The sequence below is a fragment of the Falco peregrinus genome, chromosome 16, assembly GCF_023634155.1.
Source record: "Falco peregrinus isolate bFalPer1 chromosome 16, bFalPer1.pri, whole genome shotgun sequence".
Taxonomy (NCBI): Eukaryota; Metazoa; Chordata; class Aves; order Falconiformes; family Falconidae; genus Falco; species Falco peregrinus.
This window is the reverse complement of record NC_073736.1, coordinates 5,467,591-5,479,837: the sequence shown is the minus strand read 5'-3', so window position 1 is coordinate 5,479,837 and position 12,247 is coordinate 5,467,591. Positions and strand designations below refer to the sequence as shown.

Below are 12,247 nucleotides of genomic sequence, written 5' to 3'. Positions count from 1 at the left end.
CCCTGTGCCGAGGGGTGTGGGACAGAAGCGCTCCGCATGCTTCGGGGGGCACGCTGAGCCCCTCAATCGGCAGGAATTAGCGGCCGCCGAAGGACTTCCATCCTCCCCAGCTGCAGGATTTGCTCGTGGGGTGTTTTCCTGCAGGGCTGAGCCTCCTGGCCGCTCGCCCAAGCAAGGATCTTGGTGGAGAGTAAAACAAAGCCCTGGCCGCGCCAGGGGCTGCGGAGCTGCCACCGGGACTGTGCTGGCACTGGCTTCTCCAGGCCAGGGAGGTCATTTCCCACAGGCTCGGGGTGGCCAGTGTGACACCATGGTCAGGGTGGCCGCTGTGACACCGTGGTCTCAGGGCAGGAGGGGGGTGTGTTGCCTTTTGCTGGCCGAGGGGAAGGAGCGATGCGGGAAGGCCCTGAGCGCCCATCACCGCGAGAGCCGTTTTGGCGTTAAGACCCTGAAGGAGCCCCCGCAGCGGCATGGCCGTGGCGCTGCTTTTGGAATCCGTGTGTGTGCGCGTGGGGGGATCTTTTTATTTGTCTGCTGGTTGCAAAGGGGCTGGGGGGCCTGGAGGTGTGTGGGGCAGGGGCTGGGGGTGCTGAGGGCAGGGGCTGGGGGTGGAAGTGCAGGGGTACAGAGGGCAGGGTGTGGGGGTGCGCAGGTGCATGGGGCAGGGTCTGGGGGTGAGGGGGGGCAGGGGCGCAGAGGGCAGGGCCCAGGGATGCAGCAGGCAGGGTCTGGGGGTGCAGAGGGCTGAGTCTGGGGGTGCATGGGGCAGGGTTTGGGGGGTGCGGGGTGCAGGCAGGTGCAGGGTGCGGGGGGAGCGGGTCTGGCAGGGGCAGGGTGCAGGAGTGCAGAGGGCAGCGCCCAGGGGTGCAGAGGGCAGAGTCTGGGGGTGCGGGGGGGTTCTGGCAGGGGCAGGGTGTGGGGGTGCGGGTTGCAGGCTGGGGCAGGGTGCGGGGGTGCGGGGTGCAGGCAGGGGCAGGGTCTGGGGGTGCATGGGGCAGGGTGCGGGGCCGGGCAGGGGCAGGGTGCGGGGCCGGGCCCGGCGGTGCGGACTACATGTCCCGGCAGCCCCGCTAGAGGCGGCGGTTCCGCCGCTGCCCCCACCTGACCCTCACATGACCGCGGCGGGGCCGGGGCCGGGGCCGGGATGGGGCAGCGCGATCGCATGTTCAAGGTGCTGGTGGTGGGGGACGCCACGGTGGGGAAGACGTCGCTGGTGCAGCGCTACGCCAACGACAGCTTCAACCGGCACTACAAGTCCACGGTGGGGGGTGAGCGGGGCGGGGGGGGGCCCTCCGGGGAGCCGCGCCGGGGGCGGCCGCGCCAGCAGCGCTGCGGGCCGGTTTGCGGGGCGGGGATGCGCGGAGTCTCCCCCGCGAAGGGGCACCGCGGCCCCCGTTGTGCCGGTGTGAGCGGCGTGGTGCCTGCCGAGCTCCGCCGCTCCGGCTGTGATGGGGACGCTCGCTCCTCTCCCTCCCCGCAAACGTGGAAGCGAGAATCTGCAGCAGGAACAACGGCCCGTCGGTAGCCGCTGTGTTTTGCAACTCCTGTAGCAGCTCGGGGCTGCAGGTCCTGCGCTGCTGGCAGCCCGGCGAGCCCCGGCTCCCTCTGCACGGCAGGCTCGGGGCGCCCCGTCCCCATCCCCCGGCAACAGCCACCCCCGGGAGCTTTAACCGGGAGGGGCCGGGGCGGCAGCCCCCCCTCTGCCCGGCCAGCACAGCAGCAGCGTCGGTCTGAGCCCGATTTAACGGCGTGAAGCAGCGCTGGGTACCGGCGGTGCTGTGCGGGGCGGGGGGGCGCAGCCTCAGAGCGGGGATGCTGGGGGCGAGGGGGAGCGGGGTCTTTGTTTAACATCGGTGGAAATGAATAACCTACAGGGAGCGGGAGGTGCCAGGGCTTTACCCAGAAAATCTCCAAAACTGTGGGGGCTGAGCACGGCTGTTTAAATCTTGTTCATGAGTCGGGAGGGGATGGATTAGGAGTTGAAAACACTGGAGAGCTGCATCCCTCTGGGGCGGAGCCGGCATTCCCAGCAGTAAGAGCTGCAGGTGGTTTGCTTTTTATTTTATTTTTTTTTTTTCTAGTTTGCTCCTGGCTTCCGTAAGTTCCAGCCCTGTTAAGCACGGCTGGCTGCGTAGCTGGAGAGTTTTCCCCCTGCAGTGAAAACCTGATGCATGGCAATTTGAGAAAAAGGCAGCGTTTCCCGCTGGGCTCCCTGCACCGGTCACAGCTGGGGTGTAGGTGGGCGCAGGCAGCGGCTGTGGAGCAGACTCGGAGCCCCACGTACCAACGGCTGAACGGTTTGGGCAGCGCAGAGCAAAGACAGGCAACAGCACCAAATCCAGCATTTCACTGGCACGCAGGGTCGGGCAAGGGAAGATTTTCTTAAAGCTCTCCAAGCAATAAGGTCTCCGGTGTCCTTTTGTTTGCCTGTGGTTGTTCAGGGTTATGTGCAGGAGGAATTCTTACTCCTGAGCATTGCAGTTTCGGCTTCCTCCGCCCTTGGTTAGTGTCTAGTGCTGGCGTTACAGCTCCAGAGGCCGAGCCCAGGGTTGCGCTTGGGATGGTTACAGACGCTGGAGGACCAGGATGCTGAAAAGCCCCGTGATTTGGGGGAGTGGAGCCCACCCAGCGCTGTGTTTGCTGGAAGAACTCCACCTTGCTCTCCTGCTTCCCAAAGGATTGCAGGGCAGCATCTCTGCCGCCCTTGTGAGGGCTTCGACAGCAGATCCGCTGGGCTCCTCCACAAGGCAGTGGGGAGCGCTGCTCCCTTCCTTGCTATTTAACACTCTGATCTGAAATTCAGGAAGGGACAAGCCCAGCGTAGCATCCCGGGGGAGGGATGGGATGCTGATAACCGCCTGCCTTCTGCTTATCTGAAGGCATTTGGTGTGCCTGTGGTCATCCTCCCGCAGGGTGTGGAGTGGGCAGGGTGTGGAGCCCTCTGGATTTAACACTTACCGTGCGGTTTTCTGTGATGGAGGAGAGGGGTCAGCGCCTGCAGACCCTCCTGCTCTGTGGCTGGTCTGTGCTGGTGCTGGTGTGGGTGCTGGTGCTGGTGCTGGCCCAGTACAAATTGCTGTGGCTGTGAGGGCGGTTGCTGGGTTGGCCTGTGCTGGGAAATTGTGAGAGGGTGTGGAGAAACAAGCCCTGTATTGCAGAATGCCTCTAATTCGGTTTCCTTTGTTTGGGGGGGATTCTCTAGTGGATTTTGCTCTGAAGGTGGTCCAGTGGTCGGAATCTGAGACAGTGCGACTTCAGCTCTGGGACATCGCAGGTATGTTCACGTGAACCCTGAAGCTGCTCAGGAGCAGAATTTAAAGCTCTCAGTGGCTTGGCCCATCTTTTTCTCCCTCTATCTCTTTCAGTAGGAGTCTGCTACAAAAATAAATCCTTAAGGCCTGTCGATTCAAGGGGCAGGACTGCTCTGGTTCACAGTGCTGTCTCTAGTTTGCGGTAGTAATTTAAATATTTCATCAAAAGCCCATCTGCAAAGAATGCAGCAACAGAGATGATAAATCCGATTGAGCCTTTCTTTTTGATTTCAAAGCCAGAGTAGAATGAAGAGGGAAACAGGCTCATTTGTAGCTGGAGATGTAACTTCTCAGTCCCGAGTTTTGTGTTAAAATCCTGATTTCTGGCATGATAGGCAGGAATGCCTGATCCTTGTGTGGAGCAGCTCCACTGACCTCGCGCTGCCCTGGCTGCCGGGATCAGGATTGCGATCTGGCTGCTCAGTGACCTGTGTGAGCAGAGCCAGAGGATCCCTGGGGAGCGGTCATGGCAAGAGGAGACTGTAGGGTGCCCCCGAGGCGATGGGTCTGGCTCGGGAGTGGGGCAGGCGTTACATGCGATGAAGTGGAGCAAGGAGCACCTGCTCCCTGAAGAAGTGCAGAGAAACGCGGTTCCCAAGGCTCCCGAGGACAGGTCGGTGCAGTAGCGTCTCCAAAATGGCACCTTTGGATTAGAGGAGTCAGGAAAACAGGGTTGTGGTTTCCTCTGGTTTCGCTGCTCCGACGCATGCATCTGGAATCCTTAAAAAGAAAACAGGAAGGAGAAGTTTGAAGCAAGAGGATTGCAGCAAGAAACTGATTTCAGTTTCAGCCCTGAAAAGGCGTTTAGGTTTTGGAAAGCAGAGGGGCCACGCTGGTCACGGTGCTGCTGTCGTACCCTGGGCAGAAGGGGCTGCAGGCACCGACAGTCCCTGCCACCTCGGAGGTGTGCAGAGAGTCGGATGGCTTGAGGTTACTCCAAGTGCTCAGTTCTCGATGGCTTCAGAGTGAAAAGCCTGTTGACCAGCTACGGGGCTGCATGGGAGCCCACAGCGGAATCTCCCCGGTGTCAGAAATGCTGGTTGTCACCGTGCCGCTGACCCGTGTGATGTGATGTGAATGCTCTGTGCTGTGTCCCCATCCACACAAATGCAATCAAACCGTGCAGCGGCACAGCAGAGTTACTCTCTGGCTGCAGTTTTAGTAGTACAGGCGGGGTGTAAGGTGTAAGCAGCCGTAACAGCGTGTGTGGGGTGTGATGCCTTGTTTAGTATTGGATTTTTCTCTCTGGAGAGCTCGGTCTGTAACGCTGTGCCCGCAGCATGTGTCAGTGCCGGGGGCACAATCCTGCCAGAGCAGGGATGGCTTGTGGTGGCAGGATTCTGCTCGGGGCGAGGTGAACCTGTGTTCGGGGACACTAACATTTAAATTGTTACACTGGCAGTAATGCAAGTATTTCTGGGACGTCGGCGTGTCTGGGTCAGGATTAAGAGCTGCCCAGTTTGTCCCAGTTCTGGCGCTGTGTTGCTGAGGTGCACCAGGCAGGACACATCTCAGTGCCCACGTTTCCTTTTTATTTAAGTGGAGATTGTTAGCGTCAGTTGGGGGAACGATGTACTGTGATAAACCTGTTATTTGCACGAACAAATCTAAAGTGTTAACTCAGGGGGGGGGGCGGTTTTTTCCTTTTGATCTTGAAGGGCAGGAGCGCTTCACGTCCATGACCCGGCTGTACTACAGGGAGGCATCAGCCTGCGTTATCATGTTTGATGTCACCAACATCAGCACATTCAGCAACAGCCAGAAGTGGAAGCAGGATTTGGACAGCAAGCTCATGCTGCCGGATGGGAACCCCGTGCCTTGCCTGCTGCTGGCTAACAAAGTGAGCAGCTCTGGGCGCGCTCTGGGTGTTTGTGTGTGTGCCTGCGTGTGCACGGGAGTGCAAAATGCAAGGAGCTGCCTTTAGCACTAAGCCTTGCCTAGAGCTGCCCCATACCTGTGGTCTTTCTAATCCTTTCCTTAACTCTCCTTGAATTGTCTTCCTTTAGCAAGGAATCTCCTCCATAAGTAGGACGCTGGTAGGACTTAACGTGGGGATGGCACTAGGGAGATGTCAACAGCATCTCTGTCCTGGGACGCGGTGCCTTGTGCCGTGCTGTCAGAGCTCGAGCTCTGTACCTTCTCTTTTTCGGTCTTTAATCTGCAGTAGCCTGGGAAGCTCGTGTATGACGCTGCAGGTCAAGTTTCTGTTCAGAGCTGCCAGAGGGATGTCTGGTTTTCATTTGGATGCAGTGTCAAGTTTCACTGTGTAGATTAGTTGCTGTCTTTTAATGATGTATTATTTTTTTTCATTTAAAAACTACCTCTGTGTTCTTCACGTGCCAACGTTGGCTCGGCAGCCCTTTCCAGATTCAGTTTGAGACTTGCCTGGTTTGAGAGAGCCTAAAACTGGAGATCACCCAAAAACATGATGGGTGGGCAGGAGGGTGGCTTTTCTTCTCCACTTCTCCACAAACAGTGCTCTCCCCCGATAGCTGTTTTAAGGTATTTGCCTCTGCATTAGGGAAATCTGTGTGCCTGTACACACTACATAGAATCTTAGAATGGTTTGGGTTGGAAGGCACCTTACAGACCATCTAGTTCCAGCCCCCAGGGACACCTTCCACCAGCCCGGGTTGCTCAGAGCCCCGTCCAACCTGGCCTTGAACCCTTCCAGGGACGATGCAGTCACGCTAAGACAAGCTGTTAGGGGACAGGTTTCTCACTGCCTCCTCGTACGCCCCGTTGGCGTCAGCCTGGCTGCCTCCCTGACACCACACAGGTAACACATTTCTGTGCTGCTGAGAGGCCGGGTGAATTTTGGATGAGTGGCGATGCTTTCTTGTCCTGTGCTGGCTGAACCTCCATTCCATGCATGCTTGACTGAGGTGTGTCACTATCTCAGATGAGATAAATATATTGCTGCTTGCAACATCCCATTAAGAACCTTGCCCCAAGAACTCTCTATCAGCCTGCGATCTGGGAGATGCGAACGGCTGAGCCTGCCCGCTGCCTCCGTGCCTGCCTGCCTCCACACCGGCAGTACAGGGCTGAGGCAGAGAATTCTCCTCCCGGCTTAAAAATTAAAAGGCTAAACTTAAAATGACTGATTCTTGCCTTACAGTGCGACCTTTCCCCGTGGGCAGTGACAAGAGAAGAAGTGGATCGGTTCAGCAAAGAAAATGGCTTTTCTGGTTGGGTGGAGACATCTGTCAAGGAGAACAAGAATATCAATGAGTCCATGAGGTAGGCACGGTGGTGATACATCTGGGAGTTAATTCCCTCTTTCAGACACAGCCGTTTTGAGGTGAGGGGAAATGCTGTCAGTAAGTAACAAATAGCAGCAATAATACGCAAGTAAATCTCCCAAAGGGAAACTGAATTCCGCAAGGTAAGAAGTTTCTCTCTCTCTGGTTAAGCTCTGATGTGCTTTTAGAAACAGAAATTCTTTCAGCAATACCGGGGATGTTCTTTCAGGTATTGGCCTCTACCAGGAGGACGGGTCTTCTTGTGCAAAGATTTAGAAATTCTTTTATGACACACCAGTCCTTTGATGGAGAATTTGGCCTTTTCTGAAAGATATTAGATTAGGTATTCACTGATGGCGAGGTTGGGCAGGTGGCACTTGGAAGGCTGTTGAGGTGTCCCAGTTCCTATACTGGTGAGGTGGTTGCAGTAGGTGTTAGTTATCCAGTCACTGCAGAGTCTTCTGGTGCTGCCAGGTGACAGCAGTAATGCTGCTGCCAGTGCTACGAGGTTCCTTAACCTCATCGTTCAGTCGTTACAGTTCTGCAGGTTTGTGTCCTTCTAGAATGAATCGCTGTTTCTTTTTTTGCGCTGCTGAAAAACGGTGTGCCCAATGCTGGTTTCAAAAAAAAAAAAAAAACCCAACCCAAACAAACTCACATCTGTTTGTCTTCTAGAGTGCTGATTGAAAAGATGATGTCCTCGTCCACCGGTGATGGAAGTTCCTCTGCTGCTGGGAGTGGGGATTATATTAATATCAAAGAGACAACCCCGCCAGGCTGGGCTTGCTGTTAGATGCACTGACTCCACCATCTGCCTTGGGCTTAGCAGCAATGGCCTTTTGTTATTACCATCATTTTTTCCTAAACTGGCTGTCACTGGTTTTCGGTTGGGTTTTTTTTGTGTGTGTTTGTTGGTTTTTTTTACGCGATCGTGAACTGTCTTCTGTTTAGTGCATATTCGTTCTCAGTAGAGCATTGCTACAATGGCTTGGAGTGAGGAGAGGAAAGAAGAGAGGAGTGAGAAGATTCTTCTTTATCCTGGTGTAGCAGCAGCTGGAGGCTCTGCTGCTAGTGATGTAGCGTGGTCCATGTTCAAGCACATGGCTTGGATTAGTTAATATTTTTAACAAATTTTGAGCACTTCGTCTTCTGACATGTGACGGCCTGTCTCAGGCAGGGCGAAGGATGTCGAAGGTACATTTTTAATATTGTTGCACCTTTTATTCCCCACCACCTGCACCCACCATACATAGGGGCACCAGTCCCAGGTGTTACAGTGACCTTCATTTGCTGCACACGGGGTTCCAGTGGTCTCCCTGAGCCTGCGGATTCCTGGCGTGGGATTACAGCAAACTCGTACTTCATACTCTGGAACTACATACCTCTGCTTACGTGTCCTGGAGAGACCAACACATCTCATCTTTGCCACTAACTGTCCTCACGATGTGAAGCCAGATATGGATGAGCATGGTGTCCCAGCTCTGTAAAATTATCAGCGTGAATATGAGCAACGGTGTAGCACAGCCTTTACTTTTGTGTGTGCTGACTGTGGTGCTTAACACAGCAGAGACCTCGGATTTTTTCAAGAATTGCCCAGTTGCCTTCTGTCCACTCCTTCTCCCTCGCCCTCTGCCTAGCACAATCCTGTGTATTCTGTTCTGGTGCCGCTTTATTAGGGCACGGAGAGCTGAATGAGGAATAGGTTGTAAACTCCTTTGTGTGACAGAACAACAGTCCTTTTCACTTTTAGAACACCCTGTATCCTACAGCTTTGCAATTGCGGATGAATTGCCTTCCCACAACTGTTGTGTAGCGAGGAGCGGATTTGGGAGCGGGGCTGGTGCAGGGCAGGCAGTGCTCTGAAAGCTCACCCGCTGGCTTCAGCGGTGTGGGGGGAAGCAAGGGAGAAGACTTTGCAGGACAAAAGGAAACGAAAAGAACCGCTCCCCGCTTGCCTTTTGATGCCTGCTTTCCCTAGCACGTCCCCAGGTACCCACCGTGGAGGTCTTGCCAACAACACAACATTGGTAGAAGCACACTAGATGGTTATCTGGGGAGAGTTAACGAACTCAGTCTGTGGGGCTGGAGTTACGTAGCGTTGTAGGCCTTTTACATCACCATGCGATGTTCTAGAATTGTCTTGCTTATGTTTTAAGTCAGGATTTGGACAAATGGTCTTCAATAACGGTTTTCCTTTCCCAAGTAGTTTAATTTGAAAACAGGGCTATAAATCGGTTTGTCCGGATTCCTGCTGAATTAGGGTTACTTTTCTTTGGCAAAGTATTGCTTCGGTCTGTCTTTTCTTACTTTCTATAATCGATGGAGGGAGAGGGTGGTAAGAACAGGAGCAGATTGCCTTCACTAAGCACGAAAAGTTCTGAGTTCTCATTTTCTGGAGTTTAAAAGGATCGATGAGTAAACAGTAAGGGCTGAGAAATTTATAACTAGTGTTGTGTTCCAGTGTTTTAATTAAAAGCTAAAATGTCCGGGCAAGGATTCTGTTGTGCAAACACTGCCAAATTTGGGTTTATAGGCACTTAAATATACCTTTTCTGCACTGCTGGATTCACTGTAGAAACATGTGAAACGCGTAGAACTGGTTAGCAACAAAATTGAATTGTCTTACTGAATTCTACTTCCTAAACATTGTATTAAAAAAAGAAAAAGGTATCTTTAGTTCTTTAGGGAACATGGGGGGAAGGGCCTAATTTTTTAAAGGATCTGTCACAAACCCATTAAGATTCATGTGTTATTTATCGATTTCTGTATATGCGACTGAAAGTGTTTCAGCAACGAGGTCAAGTGTTAAGAGCTGTCCTAACAGATGGAGAAGCAGTGGAAAGCTCTGCCCAGGACCAGCTGACTACTCAAGTCAGTAAAAACTTGGCCCTGAAAGGAAAATTTCTAATTCCTGTTCCAATGGCCCAGGCAATAGGCCATGCATCTTGCAGGAAAGCATCTTCGTACCTTTTGCACGTCGGTTTGATGTGTAGCAGTGCCTCTTTGGTGTCTGGACCTTTTAATCTGGACCTTTTTTTTGTAAGTGCCTCTCAGAAACAAGCAAGAAGCCAAAGGAAGATCTTTTTAGAAGGTTTTGTTCTAATATAAATAATTTCTGTTTTGCCCAGTGGTTTCCGGTACCGATGTATGCCTTGGTGGTTGTTGGGGTTTTTATTTTTCCACACTGCTTACTGCTTGCTAACATCTTAATAGACAACAGAAACGATCGTTGCTTGAGATCGGTATAAAAACCCAACCAGACAGGAAAACGATTTTACTGTGCAGATGTGTTTGTTTTTTCAGACCTTGCTCTTGTGGCGCATAAGGTGCTTAAAAAAGCGAAACAAAACCAAAAGAAACGAACCTTGATTTGGCCCTGTAAAACAAACTGATTCAAAAGCCCCATCTAAACATGCTCATTGCTGGGATAGGCAGTGCGGAAAGAATGGTTGCCTGTAAAATTGATTGTGCCCAGCTTGCACTAGCTGAAATAATTCTCATTTTTAAAACAACTGAAAGGGAAACGCCAACTTGAGCGAAGCAGTTTCCAAGACACATATTAAGCAAAGTTAAGTGTCATTCATGCAGACCGATAAAAACTTGAGTCTTTCAAATATGAATCAGAAAAGCCTTGTCTTTATTCGGATGAACTGTGGTTCACTGGTGTCTTTGTCAGGAATGATCTGTTTTGAAAACGAAGGCACCAAGTTTTCCCTTCTGCAGTGCCTACTTTGACTTTGTACTCTTTGTGTGACTCCGGGCCAACTGTACTTATTTCCCTGTCTTCCACATGTTGTTTCTCATTCCTATAACTTTTAATTTGTGGTCGCGGGACTCAAAACCATATGAAGTTTAACGGTGTATGTTATATATTGATGACAGTGCACTATGGGTCCACATAGCTGGAAATTTTTACTGCAATAGATTTTGAAAGCATGAGGGCAGACTATAGTTCAGAAACCAGTCAACAATATCAAAACAGCTTTTTTTTTTTTTTTTTTTTTTTTAAATGCTTGCAGTCACACAGCAGTCTTTAAGACACAGGGTTCTGATTACTGTAAAGCTGCAGTATTACCGTGTTTATGTAAAGACTGAAGAAACTGCGGGGAGGTTTTCTCCATATCAGTAACTACTGCAGTATTGCAAAAGTTTGAAATAAAAGTTTGACATTGCTTGTGTAGTAGTAGTTGTTGTTTTCCTGTCTCAACAGTCCTAACAAATGGGTTGACAAGTTCAAACTAGAAAGTCTTGCTGTCTGTAACAGGGCATGTGTAAAGCATACAGCATGAACTGCCCTGCGTTGCCAGCAAAACAAATTAGATCCTTTTTACTGAAACATCTCGCTGTCTCAATTACTGTAGTTTTACTGACCTACGAGCATGCAAAACTTTTGCATCTGTGAGTCAGTCAGTGGCTTTTAATCCAATATATCTAGCTAAGAGGAGAAAGAAAAGAATTCCTTGATGTGGTTGCTTGTTAATACACCTTCCTCCTTAAGGCTCATTAATTCACAGAGTGTATTTTGGGGCTGGCGATGCAGGCAGGCAGTTGCTCTGAATGCCCCTCTTTCTTTCCTGATGAGCTTGATTTTCATGAGTATTGACTTGCATGAAGGACAGGGCACATCTGAATTGATCAGAAAAACGGCAGTCATTCCAAAGGAGACAAATTAAGCTCAAGCAGGGCATTAAATGAACTCAAATTACTCCTATAATTAGGTAAGAAGCTGGCCATATTTGTATTGTCAAAGCAGTCTTCTCAAATAACTCGTGTAAAGAAGATGGTTTAAAGTACTGTTTTTAATAAAAGGGAGGAATGAGTCTCTTTAGAGATTCCAGTGCAAGGCAAAGTGCCTTGCTGTGGCAGAAGCTGCCATTTTAATGGACTGTGGAAAACTTTTTATTTTTCCATGGCAAAAGCAGCTCCTCCACTGAACAACATGAGCAGTTTGGGGTTTCTAGGGAATTTAAAGACCCAAAACCCTTCCCTGGATGTGGAGTAAGTTGTGCGTGTTCTTTCTGTCTACCGACTGCTCCAGGGAGAAGCGGCGGGTGGCAATAAAATCGGTTCTGATCGTGGAATCTGCACCTGCTTCTTTTCTTATTTTCTGCATTTCTTTGTAAAAAAAATCTTTCATACCGAATCAGTGTAAGAAAAAAAATTAAAAAAACATCGAAGCCCTGTGAAAATAGAGATGCATGCAGCTGTATCGCAAACCCCATGGCACGCACAGCCCAGGGCGGAGCGGGGCCAGTTGCTGCCGGAGCCCCGGGCGGTCAGGGAGCGCTGCCAGGCCTGTGCCGCTGCCCCGGCCGGCCCGGTGCCGTAGCCGGCTGCGTGCTGCTGCCCGGCAGAGCGCTCTGAAGCGCGGCCCTGAATGGCGGCAGCGTGCATGACAAAGGGGCTGCGGCAAGCGGCGCGGCGCTCTTCCCCGCCGGGCCCAACCTCCCCGCCTCAGCCGCGGTGAGCGCTGCCCGGCCCGCACCAGGCCCCGCTCCGGCCCCTGCAAAGGCCCCAGCCCCCGGCGAGCAGCGAGGCGGGGCCGCGGCCGCGCCTCTCCCGTTAGGCGGCCGGCCTGAGGGGAGCCCCGGGGGGGGGGGCGGTGCGGGCCGCGGTGAGGGAAGCCGGCGGGCCGCGGGGCCCTGCAGGCCCGTCCCGAGGCCCCGGGGCTGCGCGGGCTGGCGCGGGGAG

At 52.4% G+C, this 12,247-nt stretch overlaps 1 protein-coding gene across 2 annotated transcripts; it reads left to right on the top strand.

Moving 5' to 3' along the window:
* The first annotated feature begins 1,107 nt into the window (after nucleotides 1–1,107).
* Nucleotides 1,108–10,739, top strand: RAB29 (RAB29, member RAS oncogene family). 2 transcript variants are annotated; one of them, XM_055819836.1, is made up of 5 exons: nucleotides 1,108–1,268; nucleotides 3,203–3,274; nucleotides 4,970–5,151; nucleotides 6,433–6,554; nucleotides 7,232–10,739. In XM_055819836.1, the coding sequence occupies exons 1-5, from the start codon at nucleotides 1,145–1,147 to the stop codon at nucleotides 7,347–7,349; spliced, it is 618 nt and encodes a 205-aa protein (XP_055675811.1). In that variant the 5' UTR covers nucleotides 1,108–1,144; the 3' UTR covers nucleotides 7,350–10,739. The 2 variants fall into 2 exon arrangements, with proteins under 2 accessions (XP_055675811.1, XP_055675812.1); XM_055819837.1 differs by having other exon boundaries at nucleotides 1,253–1,268; nucleotides 4,975–5,151.
* The last annotated feature ends 1,508 nt before the right edge of the window (nucleotides 10,740–12,247 follow it).